The sequence below is a fragment of the Cyclopterus lumpus genome, chromosome 7 (genome assembly GCF_009769545.1).
Source record: "Cyclopterus lumpus isolate fCycLum1 chromosome 7, fCycLum1.pri, whole genome shotgun sequence".
In the NCBI taxonomy this organism is placed as follows: Eukaryota; Metazoa; Chordata; class Actinopteri; order Perciformes; family Cyclopteridae; genus Cyclopterus; species Cyclopterus lumpus.
Window position 1 is genome coordinate 22,746,770 of NC_046972.1, and position 19,197 is coordinate 22,765,966.

General features: G+C 42.7%; 1 protein-coding gene across 1 annotated transcript in view; it reads right to left on the bottom strand.

Annotated features, from left to right (window-relative positions):
- The window catches only part of LOC117733878 (glutamate receptor-interacting protein 2-like), a 28,917-nt gene that overhangs the window by 1,927 nt on the left and 7,793 nt on the right, over positions 1-19,197 (bottom strand). The window contains exons 7-22 of the mRNA XM_034537791.1: positions 18,383-18,528; positions 15,581-15,728; positions 15,308-15,477; positions 11,537-11,665; positions 11,154-11,315; positions 9,220-9,406; positions 5,518-5,663; positions 5,346-5,426; positions 4,969-5,032; positions 4,456-4,601; positions 3,710-3,854; positions 3,310-3,449; positions 2,606-2,788; positions 2,356-2,515; positions 975-1,089; positions 426-614 (exon numbers count right to left, since the gene is read on the bottom strand). Of these exons, the coding sequence (XP_034393682.1) occupies positions 426-614; positions 975-1,089; positions 2,356-2,515; positions 2,606-2,788; positions 3,310-3,449; positions 3,710-3,854; positions 4,456-4,601; positions 4,969-5,032; positions 5,346-5,426; positions 5,518-5,663; positions 9,220-9,406; positions 11,154-11,315; positions 11,537-11,665; positions 15,308-15,477; positions 15,581-15,728; positions 18,383-18,528 (2,311 nt within the window). The remainder of the gene's footprint in view (positions 1-425; positions 615-974; positions 1,090-2,355; positions 2,516-2,605; positions 2,789-3,309; positions 3,450-3,709; positions 3,855-4,455; positions 4,602-4,968; positions 5,033-5,345; positions 5,427-5,517; positions 5,664-9,219; positions 9,407-11,153; positions 11,316-11,536; positions 11,666-15,307; positions 15,478-15,580; positions 15,729-18,382; positions 18,529-19,197) is intronic.

Here is a 19,197-nt window from a genome sequence, read left to right on the forward strand (position 1 = left end):
TCGTCGAGGTGTGAGCGTCCAAATGTTTCTTTAGATTATAGTAAACATTGGATATCAATAAAATGCATATATACACACACACACACACACACACACACACACACACTCACTGTTGCTGGGGGACAAAATATGAGGCTATGAGGGCTGCAGCTTTACTGCGTGTATAAAACTATTTGCATGTTTTTTTTTAAATGAAATACTGGGGACTGGATCATCCTGATGATCAATACTCAACTCTGTTTTGGTTTCGGCTCATTTAAAATGACATATTGGATGGTCCCCCGTCTGAACCCTGTAACTACTTGCACAGCGTCCCTCTCAAAAAGCAGACGTTCCCCCTCTTTGTTCCCTCGTACCAATTAGGAGAAGCATTTTTTTTATTTTTTTATTTTTTCAAACGCCGACTCGGTCCGAACAAGAGCCACCTTGTGCAGCGCCAGAGTGGCGTCCCCTCCGCCGCGCGACGCCGCGTCTCGGCCTCCGCTCCACATGTCCAGGTTGCTCTTGCTGTAAAACTCCCTCTTGATGGGACTGAGGTCGGACTGGAACATGGAGTCGTCCTCGGTCTTGGTCTCCTCCAGGTACAGGCTGAGAGCGCTACCCGTCATGGATGCCTGAAAGAGAGCACCGAAACAAAACATTACAAAAAAGTATTAAAAAGATTATGAGAGCAGCAAAGTGGACCGTACAACATAATATCTCATGAAGTGTACACAGAGGGGGGGGGGGGGGGGGGGGGGGGGGGGGGGGCGTTGCGCCAAAGCTGTTCCTGGGTCAGTGTGGCAGCAGGTGCCCGGCCTATCTTGTCAGATTTAATAACAGATTATACACTCCGGCGATTATCGTAATGCTTCATCTGGCGTCGTCATTTAGGCCGACGCCGGTCTGCGAATACGCGAGCGGGACAAAGCAGATGGAGGAGGAGAGGAAACAGGAGGAGGAAGGAGGGGAGGAGGAGGAGGAGGCGGGCCTACCTCCAGCTCCCTGAGAATCTCCGACTGGCCGCAGGTCTCGAGGTCCTGCAGAGCCTGGGACCAGAAGCTGTCATCCTGGTTCAGGGTGCCATGGCAACGAGGAGGACTGACGAATCTATGACAACGCAGGAACCAGAACATGAGAGCAGCCCTGCAGGTCTGGTGGCTGGTGCCGGGTTTTTAGAAGAAGAAGAAAAAAAAAAGAAGAAGAAGAAGAAAAAGGAAAAGGCAGCGTGGGGAACTGCAGGTTTGGGGGGCCGCCTGCTGGAGAATCCCTTTTGAAAATCTCTCAGGACCACATTGAATTTTTTTTTTACTAGACTAGATAAAGGCTTTAAAATCAGTTTTTACAAAAGTAAATGTTGCCCCCGCCCCCCAAATGTTGATGATGCAAGAAAAAAAGAAGAAGAAAAAAAAAAAAAGTCACGTGTGAAGACACATAAGGCTGATGGATCCTTGGGCGCTTTAGGTGTTTGTTTGTTTTTATAATTTTTTTTATGTGGACAGAAGGGTTGACAGAAAAAGATGCATCTATGTGAAACACCAAAGAGCTCGTGGGCGGTTAGTAAAGCAGATGAGAGAGAGAATACCTGAGAAAGAAGAGAACAAAAAGGACAAAAAAAAACATGAAAGCACACAACACAAAGTGAACTGAAAAATTAATTCAGACAAGTGCAGTTTGCTTTCATCAATGAACCCAAAGAAGGGGGAAAGAATAAATCACAGAAGCTCTTGTATACACAGACACAGTGGTGGAAAAGAACAACAATGTTTGGACTGTTCTTTATTCTGTGCTTTTATTTTGAAATATAGAATAATTGGACCTATTTAACTATAGCTCTGGTTAAAGCTACGGTGTTGATTTGGCGGCCCCTGTGGACAAAGGTGGTAGTGTTTCTATCTATAGAGAACTCATCTTGTTGATGATCTCATTTACTTAAATTAAATTAAACAACGATAACAAAGGGGTCCCAAATATAATTTTCTTTTGGGGGGGATTCATAAACACAAAATGTCGCTTTAATTTTAAACAATGCGTGTCTCGTTATATTTCCTGAAAACCTTATCACATGCGCTTTATGTAAAACCTTTGATCTGTAAAGTAGACTATATCTGTCAAATACATGTGGTGAATAAAAAAAAAAAAGTAATAATAATTCCCTCTTTATTTATTTATTTAAAAGTAGAGCATAACACATCCAAGTACATAAAAACAACACAAGGCCAGTTCTTAATTAAATGTATTTTCCACCACTATTTTTTTTTTTTTTACACAGAATTTTAATTAAATATATGTGCCCTTAGCGGTAAAAAATAAAGCATAAAGCTGCACTGACATGACACAAGATGGCGACAGGAAGCTGCAGGCCTCGGCACTTACCCGGGTATCTTGTCCCACTCGTCCTCGGTGAACCTCCCGTCGTAGAGCGCCGCGCGGTGGACCAGACCAGCAGAGCCGGAGCCCGTTTGGCTCCTGGGCGCCGCGCGCCGCCACTCGTGCGGATTGAGCAACACTTCGGACGCTTTGTGAAGGTACGTCCCTGAAGAAAGAATACACCGAGCTCAGCGGAGGCGAGACAGGAAACGGGTACTTCAGGTGAGGTGGCGGGCGGGGGGGGGGGGTTACTCACCTTGGCTGCTGTAGCCTGCGTCAAACCCCGAGCTATCCCAGGAGCTCATGGCCGAGTCTATACTGGGAAGAGTGGCGGAGTAGACCTCCGAGTGTTTGCTGGTCTTCTGGGAGTCGGTGAGGTCGTCCTCAAGGTCGCTTAAAAAGCCGGCTTCTCTGTCTGGAGGCCGCCGGCCGTCAGACTCTTTGGAATGAAATTATTCATTAAAACAAGCACATGGTGCACTTCTTGTACTTTAAAAAAAATTATACACACACACACACACACACACACACACACACAGATATAGATATATATGAAAAACACGACATCGCTTTCAAGGCTTTAAAGCCTCAGAAGAAGCTTAATGAAACTTAATGGTTTGTACCTTTTTATGTTTATCAATAAAGTTTGTTTTCAAGAGGAAAATATTGTACGAGCAGCAAACAACTGGGAAGCTGGATTACGTACAGACTAATAAAAAAAGACAATAAAAAGTAAATGTGTAAAAGGGAAATATGAATATTTATGTTGCGTTGTAAGGCAACTTATTATTTAATTTGTTCACCTTTTTCTCAATTCTTGATATTTATCCTTTATTTTTTGTTTTATTCTGCTTTTAAATGTGTTTTTCTTTCCCCCTTCGGCTACGCGACTGTAATTTTTTTTTTTTTAAAGATAATTTTTTTGCAAACCGCTGCGTGTAATGAAAAAAAAGGGCTTACGGTCGGGTTGTTTCTTTATCTTGAGGGTGACGGACTCCCCGGCCACCTGCAGCAGGTGGATGGCCTCGCTCAGCGGCTTTCCTTTCAGACTGACCCCGTTGATGGCCAGGACCCGGTCCCCTATGTGGATGGCCCCGGTCCTGCAGGGACAAGAGGAGGAGACGGGAGTTATCCGAGTACACCGTGCCGACCGACCGAGCCCTGAACCCTGTCAGGCCGCCAGAGCGCCGACTGGGACGGGGGAACAAAGAGGCTCCTTGTTATCGAAAAGAATATATAAAAAAAAGATGGGGCAGACATATTTTTCCGTCTGGTTTATTTTAAAAATAGTTTCCAAAGTGGGGCCCGCTTCTCAAATAACTTCCCCCCCGACCCCTGACCTTGTCCGACCCTTCCTCACCTCTCCGCCAGGCCTTTCTTGGTGAGGCCAGAAATGACGATGGGGTCAAAGGGCTCCTCTGTGCCGGAGATCGTGATGCCGAGGGGTCCGTTGTACCGCTTCAGCTCCACCGTGTAGATTATGGAGCCCGACATCTCCAACTCATCTACAGTTAGACGGGATGCATCGCGCGTGAGCCGCAAGATTATAAAAGACATTGAATACATTTGTAATATATGTCGCAATAACAGCAGCTATTTAACCCAACAGATCATTAGCGCCATTATTTATTCATTCATTTATAATTTTACCACTTTTGAATATTGTATAGAGGGGATGTAAGTTAAAGTGGTTGTGACATTTCTTCACGTAAAAAGAATTACAAAAAAAATAAAATAATAAATAAATATATATAAAAATTAAAACAAATATATATATATATATATATATATATATATTTATTTATAAATATATATCAATAATAAAAAAAAAAATATATATATATATATATCAATAATAAAAAATATATATATATATATATATTAATATATATATATATTATATATATATATATATATATATATATATAATATTATATATAATCAATCAAAAAAAAAAAAATATATATATATATATATATATATATATATACTATTTATTAATTAGTCATAAAGTGGCGTCGAATGTGACTACGAGAGTACTAAATGCGTTGATTGCCCTCTGTTACTTCCCTCTGATGTGTTTGTTAAAAGTGTGTTTCAAAGTACCGATGTTATCCTCGTCCTTCTGGATGCGCAGCTTCACCATGTCCTCGGCCTGCTGCAGGACGTGCATGGCGTCCTCCATGGAGCAGTTCTCCAGACGCACGCCGTCGATGGCAAGCAGCCGGTCCCCGGGCTCCAGAGTTCCTGTTCTACCGGGGACACAAGAGAGAGGGAGGATCTCAGTCGTGGAGCCGGGACCGAGTGTCCCAGTGGGATCCTCGAGGGTGACCGCAACCTCAACCCAATCAGCGGTCTCTGAGGAGACGCTGCTCCGCCCTACTGATCCAGTGTGGGTAGCTCGATCCAATCAGGGAAATATTACACAGTGGAACATTTAAAAAAAACACCTTAATGTAAAGCGTTGAGAATTAAATGCGACCTGAAAGCAACAGTTTTTTTTTTTAAATTGTGTATTTTATGCATTTATTGTTTAATGCATTTGTGCCCCGAGAACAACAACAACAACAACAACATTCGGCGGTGACAAGGCGAGCTCGGTGTAACGGTGGCACATACCTGTGTGCTATGCTTCCCTTCCGGATGTCAGAGATGATGAGGGGCTTGTCAGGTTTCTTACTCGCTGGTAAAAACACAAGAAAAACAAAAATGCACTTGATTTTTATTATTTCAGGATGAATGACTGAACGTGAGGATGGAAGACTTTTTCTTCTTATAGTATAGCACTAATGATACGCTGCCGTGTTTCCGTGTAGTCGGAGCGCAGGTGCATGCTGGGACAGGCCGGCATTATTTAGAGCTAATGAGGGATGATTGTGCCCTCGTGAGTTTTTATGGATCACAGAACAATTGATTCAAATGGAGAGTCCACCGTGTGGTGTATTGTCGCGCAACACCGCCCCCTGCTGGACACGCGGGCGCATAGCAACACTCACCACTGATGGTGATGCCCAGCTCCACTCCTCTCCTCTTGGGTAGCTTCACGTGGAAGGTGCCGCTGCTGGGAACCACCGACTCTTAAATTGGAGACAGACAAAATGTAAGTGGGACGGAAACTAAATGCACTCGCGGAAGAATCTAGCTTCTAAATTATTATTATTATTATACCTGCGACATCAAACTCCAGCTCCACCGTGACCTTGTTGGCCAGAGCCGAGTCTCTGAGCAGCTGGTGGGCTTCTTCCAGAGTGCCGTCTTCAGTCGGGATGCCATTGATGGACAACAGTCTGTCCCCAACCTGCAGGAGGCCACACCTTCACACACACACACTTAAATTTGTTGCGTCTGCAATTATTGATATTCCTGAATAATTTCCATATAAATAAATATATATATATATATATATATATATATATATATATATATATATATATATAAATAAAATAGAGAAAATTAATATAGAGAAAATCGTTTTGCTGTTACTTCTATTGTTTGTCTTTACCATGTAAAGTGCCTTGAGTACCTTTTAAGGCGCTATACAAATAAAATGGATTATTATTATCATGATTATCCTCTTTGAAGAATGTCAACAGACTGTATGGCTCTTTGTTTAATAAGTAATGCAATTGTATCTTTTACTATTTGCTCTATACACAAGGCTGGTAGAGGAGAGGTCAGGGGTCACCAAACAATTAGGATTCAACCTCTAAAAAAGGTTTTTCAAAAAACTGTTTTAGGTCAGTGTTTTTCCATTAATGTATTTCTAAAACAATACATGAAATATGAAACTTCAAAAAATTAAATGCACTTTATTTTCCGGAAACAGCAACAATGTGTCGTTTTGTTGTTGCATGACTCTTTGATTGAGCAGTTAATTCTGCAACAGAAAAGGTTGGGGGAGGAGCTACAACATTCGGTTTGGGGGAGGAGCTAAAAAAAAAGAAGCTTTTAGCTCCTCCCCCACACCACTCACGAATGTCACCGTTTCCATAGTAACAGTCATTCTATTGGTTCTGTGATTCCTTTACCACAAACATTCGGTTCAGTGACATCACGTGACCTCTTAGTGACATCACGGGAACTCTGTGACATCACGTGACCTCTTAGTGACATCACGTGACCTCTTAGTGACATCACGTGACCTCTTAGTGACATCACGTGACCTCTTAGTGACATCACGGGAAACTCCCAGTGACATCACGTGACCTCTTAGTGACATCACGGGACCTCTTAGTGACATCACGGGAAACTCCCAGTGACGTCACGTGACCTCTTTGTGACATCACGGGAACTCTGTGACATCACAGAACACTGAGCCAGAGGGTATAAATAGAAACGAGCGCCGCTAGTCCGGTGGGGATTGGGTGGTAGTGTCCTTTAAAGGCAGCGGCCCCTTGGGGGCCAACGGTATGTAAGACTCCCGTCAACATACTGACGCAGCAGAATGGTTCTGAAGCTGGCAATCACAGAACCAGCTGCTGCACGCCGGACGGCGGCTGAACTACCGACAATCCATAACGAGACGACGGGACTTGGTAAACCTCTTCTTCTCTCCCCGGCGAACCGCCGCCTTATCGCGGTGGAGGAGTTTGAGTGTCTCGGTGACCCTGAGCCCAGACTAAGAGCGGTTCAAACACACACATAACGTCACCGTGTTGTTCACAACAAGTGTGGAGAAGTGCTTTTAATGTTATTATTTGTATCTGATCAATATCAGTACGTACTCAGATGTCGTGTGAACAATAGACATTTAAGAGTCCGCACATTCCTGTCCACGTTTCTCTTTGTGGAGCAACAGGTGAAATCACTTCTCTCCTGTCGCTCCGTGTGTGTGAATGTGGCGCTCGAGTCGAGGGCGGGGCTTAACAGAATACACACGTGTGATTGGCCGAGAAGGATCACGTGAGATGATTTACAACGCGTGTAATGTCTTGAGTTTAGTTAAGCTTTATTTATTCATGCTCTCTACATCCGATTACATACATTCACTCCAGTTGCCAGTTTATTAGGTACACCTAGATAAACCTAATGCATCGCTTCATGGTAGGTGAGGCGTTGATTCAACAGTATTTGATTATATAGAGAGGTGTTTCTGTTATTCTGTCTACCCTCATTGACATAAATGGGGTAAAAAAAAGAAACAAAAAGTGAATATAATAACGTTGCCCCAAAATTCCTTGTTTTGTCCAACCAACAGTTCAAAACTTTAAATTATAAACTAAACATTTTTTTAAAAAACACATATTTATGAGGATGGAGGCAGCAAATGTGGCTTTTTTTGCCTCATAACTGACATAAGAGCCAATCAATCAACCATTTACATGGGGTCAAATTATCGTCCTTGTATACGACATAACTTCTAAGTTTGTATCACAGTTTTCATGTAATATGAATATCTGTACGCATGTTGTTTGGCATAAAGTGTCGATTTATAGACGGGCAATAGTGTCGTCGTGCAGTTACATGGGGTTGAAAGCAGGCCACTAGTCACTGGAACGCGAGTCGGCGACGCCTTGCAGACGAGTGATACACACTAACCACCACCGCTCATTAACCTTGTGTGGAGGCTGAGACACCAATGACACACACACACACACACACACACACACACACACACACACACACACACACACACACACACACACACACACACACACACACACACACACACACACACACACACACACACACACACACACACACACACACACACACACACACACACACACACACACACACACACACACACACACACACACACACACACACACACACACACACACACACACACACACACACACACACACACACACACACACACACACACACACACACACACACACACACACACACACACACACACACACACACACACACACACACACACACACACTTCATCAATAAGGAGGTTTTAGCGCACGTTTTCCAATACCTCCAAAATAAAAATCTGTATTTTAAAAAGCATCTCGGGCTGGAAGTGCCACCGTTCCACCATCTTGAAGTGCCATTTCACGGGATCTTTTAACAGTTAAGATCATCATTAGGAGTTAAATCACATGCGTGCACACATTATTAAAGCAATCGCGGCCCTCATTAAGCATCTGGCGTGTAATGCCCTTTAAATGTTTATTGTACAATGGGATTAAGGTAATTGGTAATGTCGCAAAATGTGCTTTAAAGTGTGTTTTTTCCTCGCTGATGAGATAAAAAAGCTCCTCTACTGTAGTCCGTCCTGCAAGAAGGTCCAACAACAATATCTACAGAGTGCACATGTTTACCAGTTATACACAGTAGGTCTTCCTCACACAGAAATAGCTCCTGCTTGCTTGGATTTGCTCTGTTTCTGCTCACATTTACATGAATTATTGCTTCCATAGACTTCCAGCTCTTCTTTCTCCTCAAGCCAAGTCAATTCATTTTGTATAAACAAATAAATAAATAAATCACAAATCTGCCTCAGAGGGCTTTTTACAATCTGCATGTTTCACGTTCCTGGATTGTTTTTTTGTGCAACAACCGTTTCAAAACTTCCCCCGAAACCGATATGAATATGAACGAGCACAGAGAAGATATAAAAAAAAAAAAATTTTTTAAAAAGGGAAAAAGCTCCTAATTTGTTCTGCTTTTAAAATCATGTGACCCCCCCCCCCCCCTTCTGTAGGTCAAGACCCCACATTTGGGAACTAACAGCATGGAGAGAAACACAGCTCTAATGCCTTCGGCTGAAATATTCATTGAGACACGAAGTTAACGTGTTATCTTTTTTTGTTATTTTAAAATGTGGCTGAATGATTAGCGCCGGAGCCGCCTAGTTCAAGGTGACTCCCCTCCGCGGTGCTTGTTTACTCGTTAAGTGTCTCAGTGCGTTACCTCTCAGCCGGGCTGTCGGGCTCCACGAAGCGGATGACCGGGGGAGCGGACAGGGTCTCCGTGGCAAAGACGCCCCCCTGCAGCTGGATCCCGAAACCTGTGAGCGGATCCCCCCTCAGGAAGACCTCGCTCGTTTCCACATGAAAGACCTGCCCCCCTGGGCCCACGGAGCTGGACGCCAGAGACACTGAGAGGAGGGTGGGGTGGGGGGAGGGGGGGAGATATCCGTGGGAGAGGTGGCAGATTAATGGGGAGGAGGAGAGGGATTGTGGGAGACACAAAAAAAGAAAAATGTGAGGTTAAGCGGAAGAGACGTGCGCCCACAGAGACGACAGTGAGTCACTTCTCAGAGTTTACGTCGGTCGTGTTCACGTCAGTAATCGCCGAAAAGTGTTCACAATTCATTGCTGAATTTTTGGTACAATATTGTTTCATGAAGAAATCTTTGGCATCTTAAGAGATGGAGAGATGGGTCGCTCGGCAAGCGGTTTAAGGCAGATTGCAGTGATTTGTTGAACAGCTGTAAATATATTACCAATTTCACAAATAAAATGTATTTACATGTAGAAAATGCGTTTTTTTGTGTTGACAATAGCAGTGTTGACATGCTCCGTTTCAATTTCTAACTTCTAACACACACACACACACACACACACACACACACACACACACACACACACACACACACACACACACACACACACACACACACACACACACACACACACACACACACACACACACACACACACACACACACACACACACACACACACACACACACACACACACACACACACACACACACACACACACACACACACACACACACACACACACACACACACACACACACACACACACACACCACACACACACACACACACACACACACACACACACACACACACACACACACACACACACACACACACACACACACACACACACACACAGCCTCTTGTGGCATCTCGGCCTGCAGAAAGCTTTTAGTTTTATGTATCTGGGTTCTGAGTTCTGGGCCTGCACATTAACAGCAATAATACTAAATAAAACAAAGACCAGACCAGCTGAGTATAAAATGAATCAGGGGGTTTGCGGTTCAATCCCCGCCCTAGTCGATGTGTCCTTGAGCAAGACACTTAACCCTGCATTGTTCCCTGTAGCTGTGTCTACAGTGTATGAATGTAACATGATTGTAAGTCGCTTTATATAAAAGCGTCAGCTAAATGACATGTAATGTAATAATTAAAAACACATGAATTCTCGAGCTACGGACCAAAAAAAAAAAAAAGTAGTGTTTTGTGAAGTCACGGTGACCTTTGACCTCCAAATCCTTCAGTCCAAGTGGACGTTTTGTGCCAAATTCGAAGAAATTCACTCGAGGCATTCCTGAGACACCTTACGAGAATGGGGAGGCCACGGTGACCTTTGACCTCCAAACTGTGGACGTTCGTGCCATAATTTGTACTTCTCTGTACGCAGTTTCATGTCCGAACTATGGGCTGAAAGAAAATAGTTCCAACATGAAACTGATCAAATGTATGTATATATTATTATTATTTTTGGGGTGATTGAAGCACCAAATAAACCCTTAATAATTGGAGGAGTCAAGTCATCTTTACAAAACAATCTAGGTTGATCAAGAAGCTCCACAGGTAGGAGGAAGAATATGCATTTTGGATTTTAGGGTGAACTGTCCTTTTAATATAATGGAAGGGATTCGTTTGTGATGTTATCGGCACTGAACTTGACAACTTTTCATTAATTTTATATATGAACAGTTCACTTAAAGTAATGCAGTCTAGCAATGAATACAGTGAGTGTTGTGTAGTCTACCCTCACCCATATAAATGGGATGGACAGACAAATCAAATGGTCAATTTGGTAGAAAAGCCCCTTTGATGTGAATAAAAAGGGACTGCTCGTCATACGTGAGCTCTTGTGGTCCTTCTTCCTGGTCCTCCTCTTGCCCGTGGAGCCGCGGGGGCTGGTGGGGGCGGCCGGCGGGACGGCACAGGGCAGCGTGTTGCTCCCCTGGCTGCTGAATCCGGAGGTGGCTGTAGAGGAAGGGGAGAAGCCGCCGCTCACCAGAGCTGAAAGAAGACAACAACAACAACAAGGGCTGGTACAGTTAGATTACAACAAACCCCAAGTGGGCGACGTGCAACAAAAAAAGAAAAGAACCGTGGTCGGCGTTAACCTCCTGGACAAAAAGATTAAACAAATGTGCTGGAAAAAAAAACAGAAGAAGAAAGAAAAGTCTTCCTGCTTTGGCGTCTCGCCAGCAGCGGTGCTGTCACATGTGATAACTTACATTTGCAGTGGTCCTGCTGGTTGTGTGGGTGGCTCGGGCTGCTCCATGTCTTTCCGTGGTTGGCATGTGGGGGATGGCAGTAGTTGCCGCTTTGGTCCCAGTGATGATGGTTGCTCTTCTGCACTTTTACTGCAACACGGGGGGGGGGGGGGGGGGGGGGGAGAAACACATCCATTAAGTCAACCAGATCCACTCCCCGTTTGCACTTTTCTTGAATTAAACCCATGAAATCACGCTTTTCTATTCCCCCCCGTGTGTCTAAATGTGTACCACCACCGCCTGCAGGATCATTTCAGAGCACAGTAATTGATATTTAATGTTTGTTTTTTTTTCCCCCGTCACGGTACGCTGGATTAAATTCTGCCGGTTTTAATGTATTTTCATGAGAATCAGTCGAGACAGACAAGGGCTGAATGGGAAGTTGCATTCTTAACCAAACCCCCAAAAACCCCAAATATCTTACTTTTACAAGCAAGGTTCCAAAAAACCAAGTGCAAACTGGAGATCATCTTTATGAGTTCATTTTCCAGAGCGCGAGGAGGCGCGAGAGGAGTCTGAGTGAGTTGACCACTCGGCATGATGTGACCGTGTGCAGCAGGAAGTGACGCCGGCTGTTAGAAGGCACGCAAGGCGCCTGATTGGGCGCAGCTGAAAGCCTGATTGCCGATCAATCTGTCTGTTTCTGCACTTGATTGGTGGACAGGTTTGGTCCAAATGTGTTTTTAATTTAATCCTGTGTGATTCATATTCATGTGGGGCTTTAAATATTAGTATTTTTTTTAATTCTGTTGACTTTTTTTTTCCCCCACTTTGTACAAAATGTAAAGCCGCAGATTGTAAATTCTGACAGGCGTCTCATCCCTCAGTCAAAACGGGGTTCCTGCGAGGCCCTCCGTAGGGAAACAATTGACCTCCTGCGTAGACTCCCACCTCACATAATTAACTTTTTCCTTCACAGATTCATGCAGCTAAAAATTGTCAAGAGAGCGGTTACGTGTGACAGTAATCCCCGCTGCCTCGCTTGCAGGCGTCTAATCTCCCAACAACTTGCTCACATGGATGGAGGATTTGCCGGAAACATGGATGACTGCGGCGAGGACTAAGACGTTTGCCATATTCACGTGAAAACCTGGTTAAATCCAAACCGCATGTAATCAGAATACAAGCGGGAAGAACCCCCGGGGCCCCTTCCAGGGGAGAACATGACGGTTTCTATCAGACTCAATCAAACCTGTGAAGCTTTGGCTCTGACGGCTTACGTTAAGCTCACCTACGGGAGGCTCTCCAAGAAAATTGTGTTTTTTTTTTTGATTGACGCTGGCGGAAAAGAAACATTAACTCCTAATCTCTTGGTGGCCATATCAGTCGTATTAAATCCCCACAGGAGATTAGACAAATTGCATCTTATAATCATGCCTTATCCTGAGGGGGCGGGGAGGAAAAGAAGCTGTGTTAAAATATCATAATATCATCGTAACGTCACGGCGCCTCATTCAGGAAGGGAATCGTTATTGAATAGAAAGACAGGATGCATGCCATGTCATTTCACAGAGAAGATGGGCTGCACTTCTTGGTGGTCAACAGGTGTGAAGTATTTCCACAAGATTAATTTGCATGCCCTCTTCAGATAAGCTGATGTGCACATGTACAAGTAAATCCTGAAATGAGGAGAAAAGACGGACGGGCGTCTGGAAAAACAAAAAGCGAAGCGCCGCCGACTAGATCTGAAAAAAGGATGAAGATAAGATTGTGGAGAAGACTAAACTATCTTATTCTCTTTGCGATGCTGTATGAGTCTTCCAATGCTCACATGTTCAGGAGCCCCTGCAGCTGCTGACCCAGAAATACGTCTGCAGAACATGATCTCTGACAGAGAAAGTGTGTGTGTGTGTGTACGCTGCCGGCCACAATCCATGGGCTTTGGGTTGGTAGCAACAAGCCACACACACACACACACACAGGCCGATTCATAGTATACAGGAGAAAGCAGCTGGCAGGCAGCCAGGCCCTTAACAGCTGTAGGTAAACAAAACGTCACAAAACATATGGCGAGAACAAACCCGCTGGACCTCCAGCCTGTGACCTGTACCGCCTCCACAGTGCACACACATAATTATTTAAATGGAGTTCAAACAATTAATTATACAGTCGACGGTGTCTACATTTGCATATTTGCACTGCAGCGTGAACAACATGTTTGTGAGTATTTTGCCTTGTGACGCACAGCAATGTACATTTTACATTATTAACATTATATTAACAAAACTTCACATCGCACCATCACACATAATTAAATTGTATATTACATGCAGTGCTGTAAGAAGGACTTGGATCCTTTACAGATTGTTAAAAGTACCACTATAACAACATTAAAATACTCAATTCCACGTAAAAGTCCTGCGTACAATATCCTGATAAAAATAATGGTATCAAACTCTACTAAAAGGGAAACTGCACATCTACTGTGATCAAATACGTCAGTGCTGGTGGTAATGTTGACATTTCCCAAAACATTTATTAAAAAATCTGTAATTTTGGGTTGAAAAAGGCTTAAAAGGACAACTATATTGTTTTAAATGAGCGCTAATCTTCTACTGACAATTAGTTTAGATAGAGTCGACCGTTCAGGACTAAACTACGTCATAAAATAAAATAAAGTCATGCCCTCTCATCAGAAACCCCTCCTCGCCTCTCCTCACATTTTTACTTTTTCAGTAACTGCTGTGTAGCGTTACAATCACAGCTAGGCTCATCTAGCTGCTGGCTAACTTAGCTGCTGGCTTGTTAGCTGCTGGCTAGGTTAGCTGCTGGCTTGGTTAGCTGCTGGCTTGTTAGCTGTTGGCTAGGTTAGCTGCTGGCTTGGTTAGCTGCTGGCTAGGTTAGCTGCTGGCTTGGTTAGCTGCTGGCTTGTTAGCTGTTGGCTAGGTTAGCTGCTGGCTTGGTTAGCTGCTGGCTTGGTTAGCTGCTGGCTAGGTTAGCTGCTGGCTAGGTTAGCTGCTGAATAGGTTAGCTGCTGGCTTGGTTAGCTAGCTAACGTTATCGTGCTAATTTCACCATGTTTTCATGCAAACATTAAGGAATATCAAAAGTAAAAGTAGTTTTTGTTCTGCAGTCGTAGAAGTAGTGAGGCGGAGAGACTGCTAGCTAACGCTAACTCTTGTCTCATTTGTGGTCCGATAAACAGCATATTTGATATTAAAGACACACAAAAACTGTAGAAAACTAAGATGAGCTTTATCAGTGGTTATCTTGTGAGGACATGATTACATTATTAGCATCAATGGATGTTGAAATGCTTGCTAGGAGCTAGTTAGTACTTATGTTAATGTAACAAGAAGCAATAAGTTAGCTTAGTTATCTCCACATGTTTCATCAAAGTCACAAATATTGGTTTTAAAACTCTTAGGTGTTGCTTCACAAATCTGTTTTCATGATGTTTTCTTTAATCTTGGCTCTTTTTTTTGTCAAATATTGGATAATTTTACCTCTTTGGGCATTAAACTGTTAAATGAAATGACGTGAGAAGATTAGAGGAGGAATGTCTCTTTGGTAGAAATTAAATAAACTCATAGATATCTAAAAAAAAAGTGACTGGGGGGCCACTGCCAGACTTTTTTTTTGGTAAGGGTCAAAAGGTTAGAAATCACTTATTCTAGTTTAGTATTTGATGGTTTGGTCTCTGGAAACTTTTAATGGGCATATTCCACAATTTTCTGGAAAACAAAGATTTTATTTTTTTAGTTGCAGCCTTTAAAAAAAAAAGGGGCGTACCTGTGTCCTGCGGCCTGACGGGAAGTCTGCTCTGATTGGCCGGGAGAATCTCCAGCTTCACGACATCACAAGTGCTGGCAAGTAGCTGCGTGGCCTCCATCAGGGAGCAGTGCTCCGTGCTGGTCCCGTCTATGGACAGCAGGATGTCACCTGCGTGCAGCGCTCCACACCTGAGAGAGAGAGAGAGAGAGAGAGAGAGAGAGAGTGAGAGAGTGTGTCAGAAGGGCATTTTATTGTACAGTAAACACGTGTGTGGAAGAGGTTTGGTTTCACCTTTCCACCACGCTGGCTGCCTTTATCTTGTCAATAATAATGACTTGTTTGCTCCTGTATATCGTCGTGGTGAGGATGATCCCCAGGCTGGAAGAGGGGCCTTTCACTATCTCCACCAGCAGAGGGCCCGAGGCTTGTTGGACTGCGTCTGAAACAGATGATACACAAAGATTCCTCATGCATCAAAAGCCATAAATGATTCATATTTTTCGTTAATCCTTTCATAAAGTCATCAACTTTAGTCCATCCTCTCATCCTGAAACTTGTAGTTTAAAGGTGCATCTCAATCATTTCTCAGAGACATGTTACTCTATATAGTCAAAGAAAGAGAACAGGACCCTCATACAGAAAAGAAGGTATACAAGAATATTTAATGTGCTGGTTTTTAAACATTTACCGACACGAGAGGGTGAAGCTTAGTACAACCGAACGCTGAATACGAAATGTTTAGACTGTGAAAGGGTTAAAGTTATAAGACGAAAACACGGACAACTCCCAGACTGGATAATAACCTGTCAATCACAGTAAGCCCCGCTCTAAAGCATACCCTGCTTTATGGTCTGTTTGACTCTAAATGGCCATAATTTACTAAATGAACATCACGCTGTATTGAAGAAGACTTGAAACTAGAGATTGAGACCAAAAACTAATGTTTACAATGTTTACTGAGGGAATAAATCAAGAGAAGTAGAGTCATTTATATAGACTTCTATACAACCAGAGGAGTCGCCCCCTGGTGGTCAGGAGAGAGAATGCAGCTTTAACACATGAAGCATAGACTTCTATACAACCAGAGGAGTCGCCCCCTGGTGGTCAGGAGAGAGAATGCAGCTTTAACACATGAAGCATAGACTTCTATACAACCAGAGGAGTCGCCCCCTGGTGGTCAGTAGAGAGAATGCAGCGTTAACACGTGAAGCATAGACTTCTATACAACCAGAGGAGTCGCCCCCTGGTGGTCAGTAGAGAGAATGCAGCTTTAACACATGAAGCATAGACTTCTATACAACGAGAGGAGTCGCCCTCTGGTGGTCAGGAGAGAGAATGCAGCTTCAACACATGAAGCATAGACTTCAATGCAACCAGAGGAGTCGCCCCCTGGTGGTCAGGAGAGAGATTGCAGCTTTAACACATGAAGCATAGACTTCTATGCAACCAGAAGAGTCGCCCCCTGGTGGTCAGTAGAGAGAATGCAGCTTAAAGGCACTTAAGCGTTGGAGAGACTACATGCTGCCTTTGAAGCAGGCGCAACCTCTGGTTCTGAAAAGAGAAATGACATAAAGAAGAACAATTGTATTGTCTTGCTGCACTTCCTCAGACAATGACAAAGGGACATATCATTTTGTCTTTTGCAGGACAAACACAGTGTTGTGCTTCGGTATAAAATTACGTGACGATTGCTCTTCATGTTTTGTGAAAACGGCTTTTTAAAGCCATTAAGAAAAAACTCAAATTAGCTCGTATATATTTCACAGATTCCAGCTCACAAGATGTCTCTTGTGATTGTGAACCCTCTGACGGGTTCAGTCTGGAAGCCGGAGGTCTGGAGGCCGGAGGTCTGGATCCCAAACTCCCAGATACAGAGATAATGTGTGTCAAACGTCCTCGGTGACCCGCCCTCGTTTGAGGAGAGCAGAGTTTTGGGATCTTATGGAGAATTAGTCACTGTGGCCAAATGGAGGTTTTAATCTGTGGTGAGTTCCTGTCTCCAGTGAGCATATTTGACTACTTTCTGACCCAATAGTGAGGATGCTTTTGAACTAAAAAAAACAAAATGGATTAACTCTGTGCACACTGACAGTCAGACGGATAGGCGTTGGTGGTTATTTCCTTTTTTCAGTGAAAATTAACACTTGCATTTCTAAATGTTCTTGTCTGTCCACGGTGGACTGGTCTCTACTGGATCTGGTGTCTGTCCACGGGTGGACTGGTCTCTACTGGATCTGGTGTCTGTCCACGGTGGACTGGTCTCTACTGGATCTGGTGTCTGTCCACGGGTGGACTGGTCTCTACTGGATCTGGTGTCTGTCCACGGTGGACTGGTCTCTACTGGATCTGGTGTCTGTCCACGGTGGACTGGTCTCTACTGGATCTGGTGTCTGTCCACTGGTGGACTGGTCTCTACTGGATCTGGTGTCTGTCCACGGTGGACTGGTCTCTACTGGATCTGGTGTCTGTCCACGGTGGACTGGTCTCTACTGGATCTGGTGTCTGTCCACGGTGGACTGGTCTCTACTGGATCTGGTGTCTGTCCAATCGAGTATTTACGTACACACGGAGGAAATGGTTGCCGTGTGAATACATTATTTTCTAAGCGTCACAACAATCCTTAAGATACAATCTATTATCTTGTTTTATTTATTTATTTTTAAGAGGAAAATTATTAAATAAATAATTAAAATATTAAAATATTTAATGAGACATAATAATAACAATAATGTCTTTAGAATAATAAGTACATTTGTTATTGGAATAATCGACTGTTTCTTATTTTTATTAATTCTTCTTAATCTGCCATGATTCAGGAGTAGATATATATATATATATATATATATATATATATATATATATATCTCCTCTATAATGAAACACAGAATATTACCCGTCTCCCCTCTCCTTGTTGAAGTGTGCTCTCGGGCCACAGTGACTCTCCTGGTGGCGTTCCCTCACATCCACACATCCAAACGGCCACGTTATTTACCCTCAGAGCAACGCTGCCCTACCAAGCCTCTGTGTGTGTGTGTGTGTGTGTGTGTGTGTGTGTGTGTGTGTGTGTGTGTGTGTGTGTGTGTGTGTGCTCACCCATGACAGAGACGTCATACTCGATCAGGAACAGAGCTTCCTGGCCGCTCTGCATCAGCATGGTCAAAGCGTCAGCGTGCTTCTCTCTGTTTAAAGGCATCCCGTCGACGCTCAACACTCGGTCCCCGGCCTTCAAAGTGCCCTCTCTGGAGAGACAGGGGGTACAAAATATATTATAATAATAATTATGGTAATAATAATAATAATAATAAAAATAATGATAATATTAATAATGATAATAATAACAATAATAATGTTAATCATTATAATAATAATAATAATAATGCTAATAATAATAATGATAGTAATAATAACGATAATAATTATAATAATAACAATAATAATTATAATAATAATATTAATTATTATAATGATCATAATCATAATAATGATTATAATAATAATGGTAATAATTATAATAATAATAATACAAATAATGATAATATTAATAATGATAATAATAACAATAATGGTCATAATAATAATCATAATCATAATAATGATAATAATAATGGTAATCATTATAATAAGAATGATAATAATAATAATGATAGTAATAATAACGATAATAATGATAATAATAATATTTATTATTATTATTATAATTATCATAATAATGATTATAATGATAATAATAATAATATTAATAATAATGATTATTATTATTATTCTAATCATAAGAAGAATAACCAAGCACCAGTCCCAGTAAATCATCAAACCCTCCCAGGTGAGACGAAGGGTAAACGAGATAAGCGTCCGTAAAAAGTCTTTGATGGTGAATTATGTTTGCTGCAGTGTTTTCTGTGTTTTCTTTT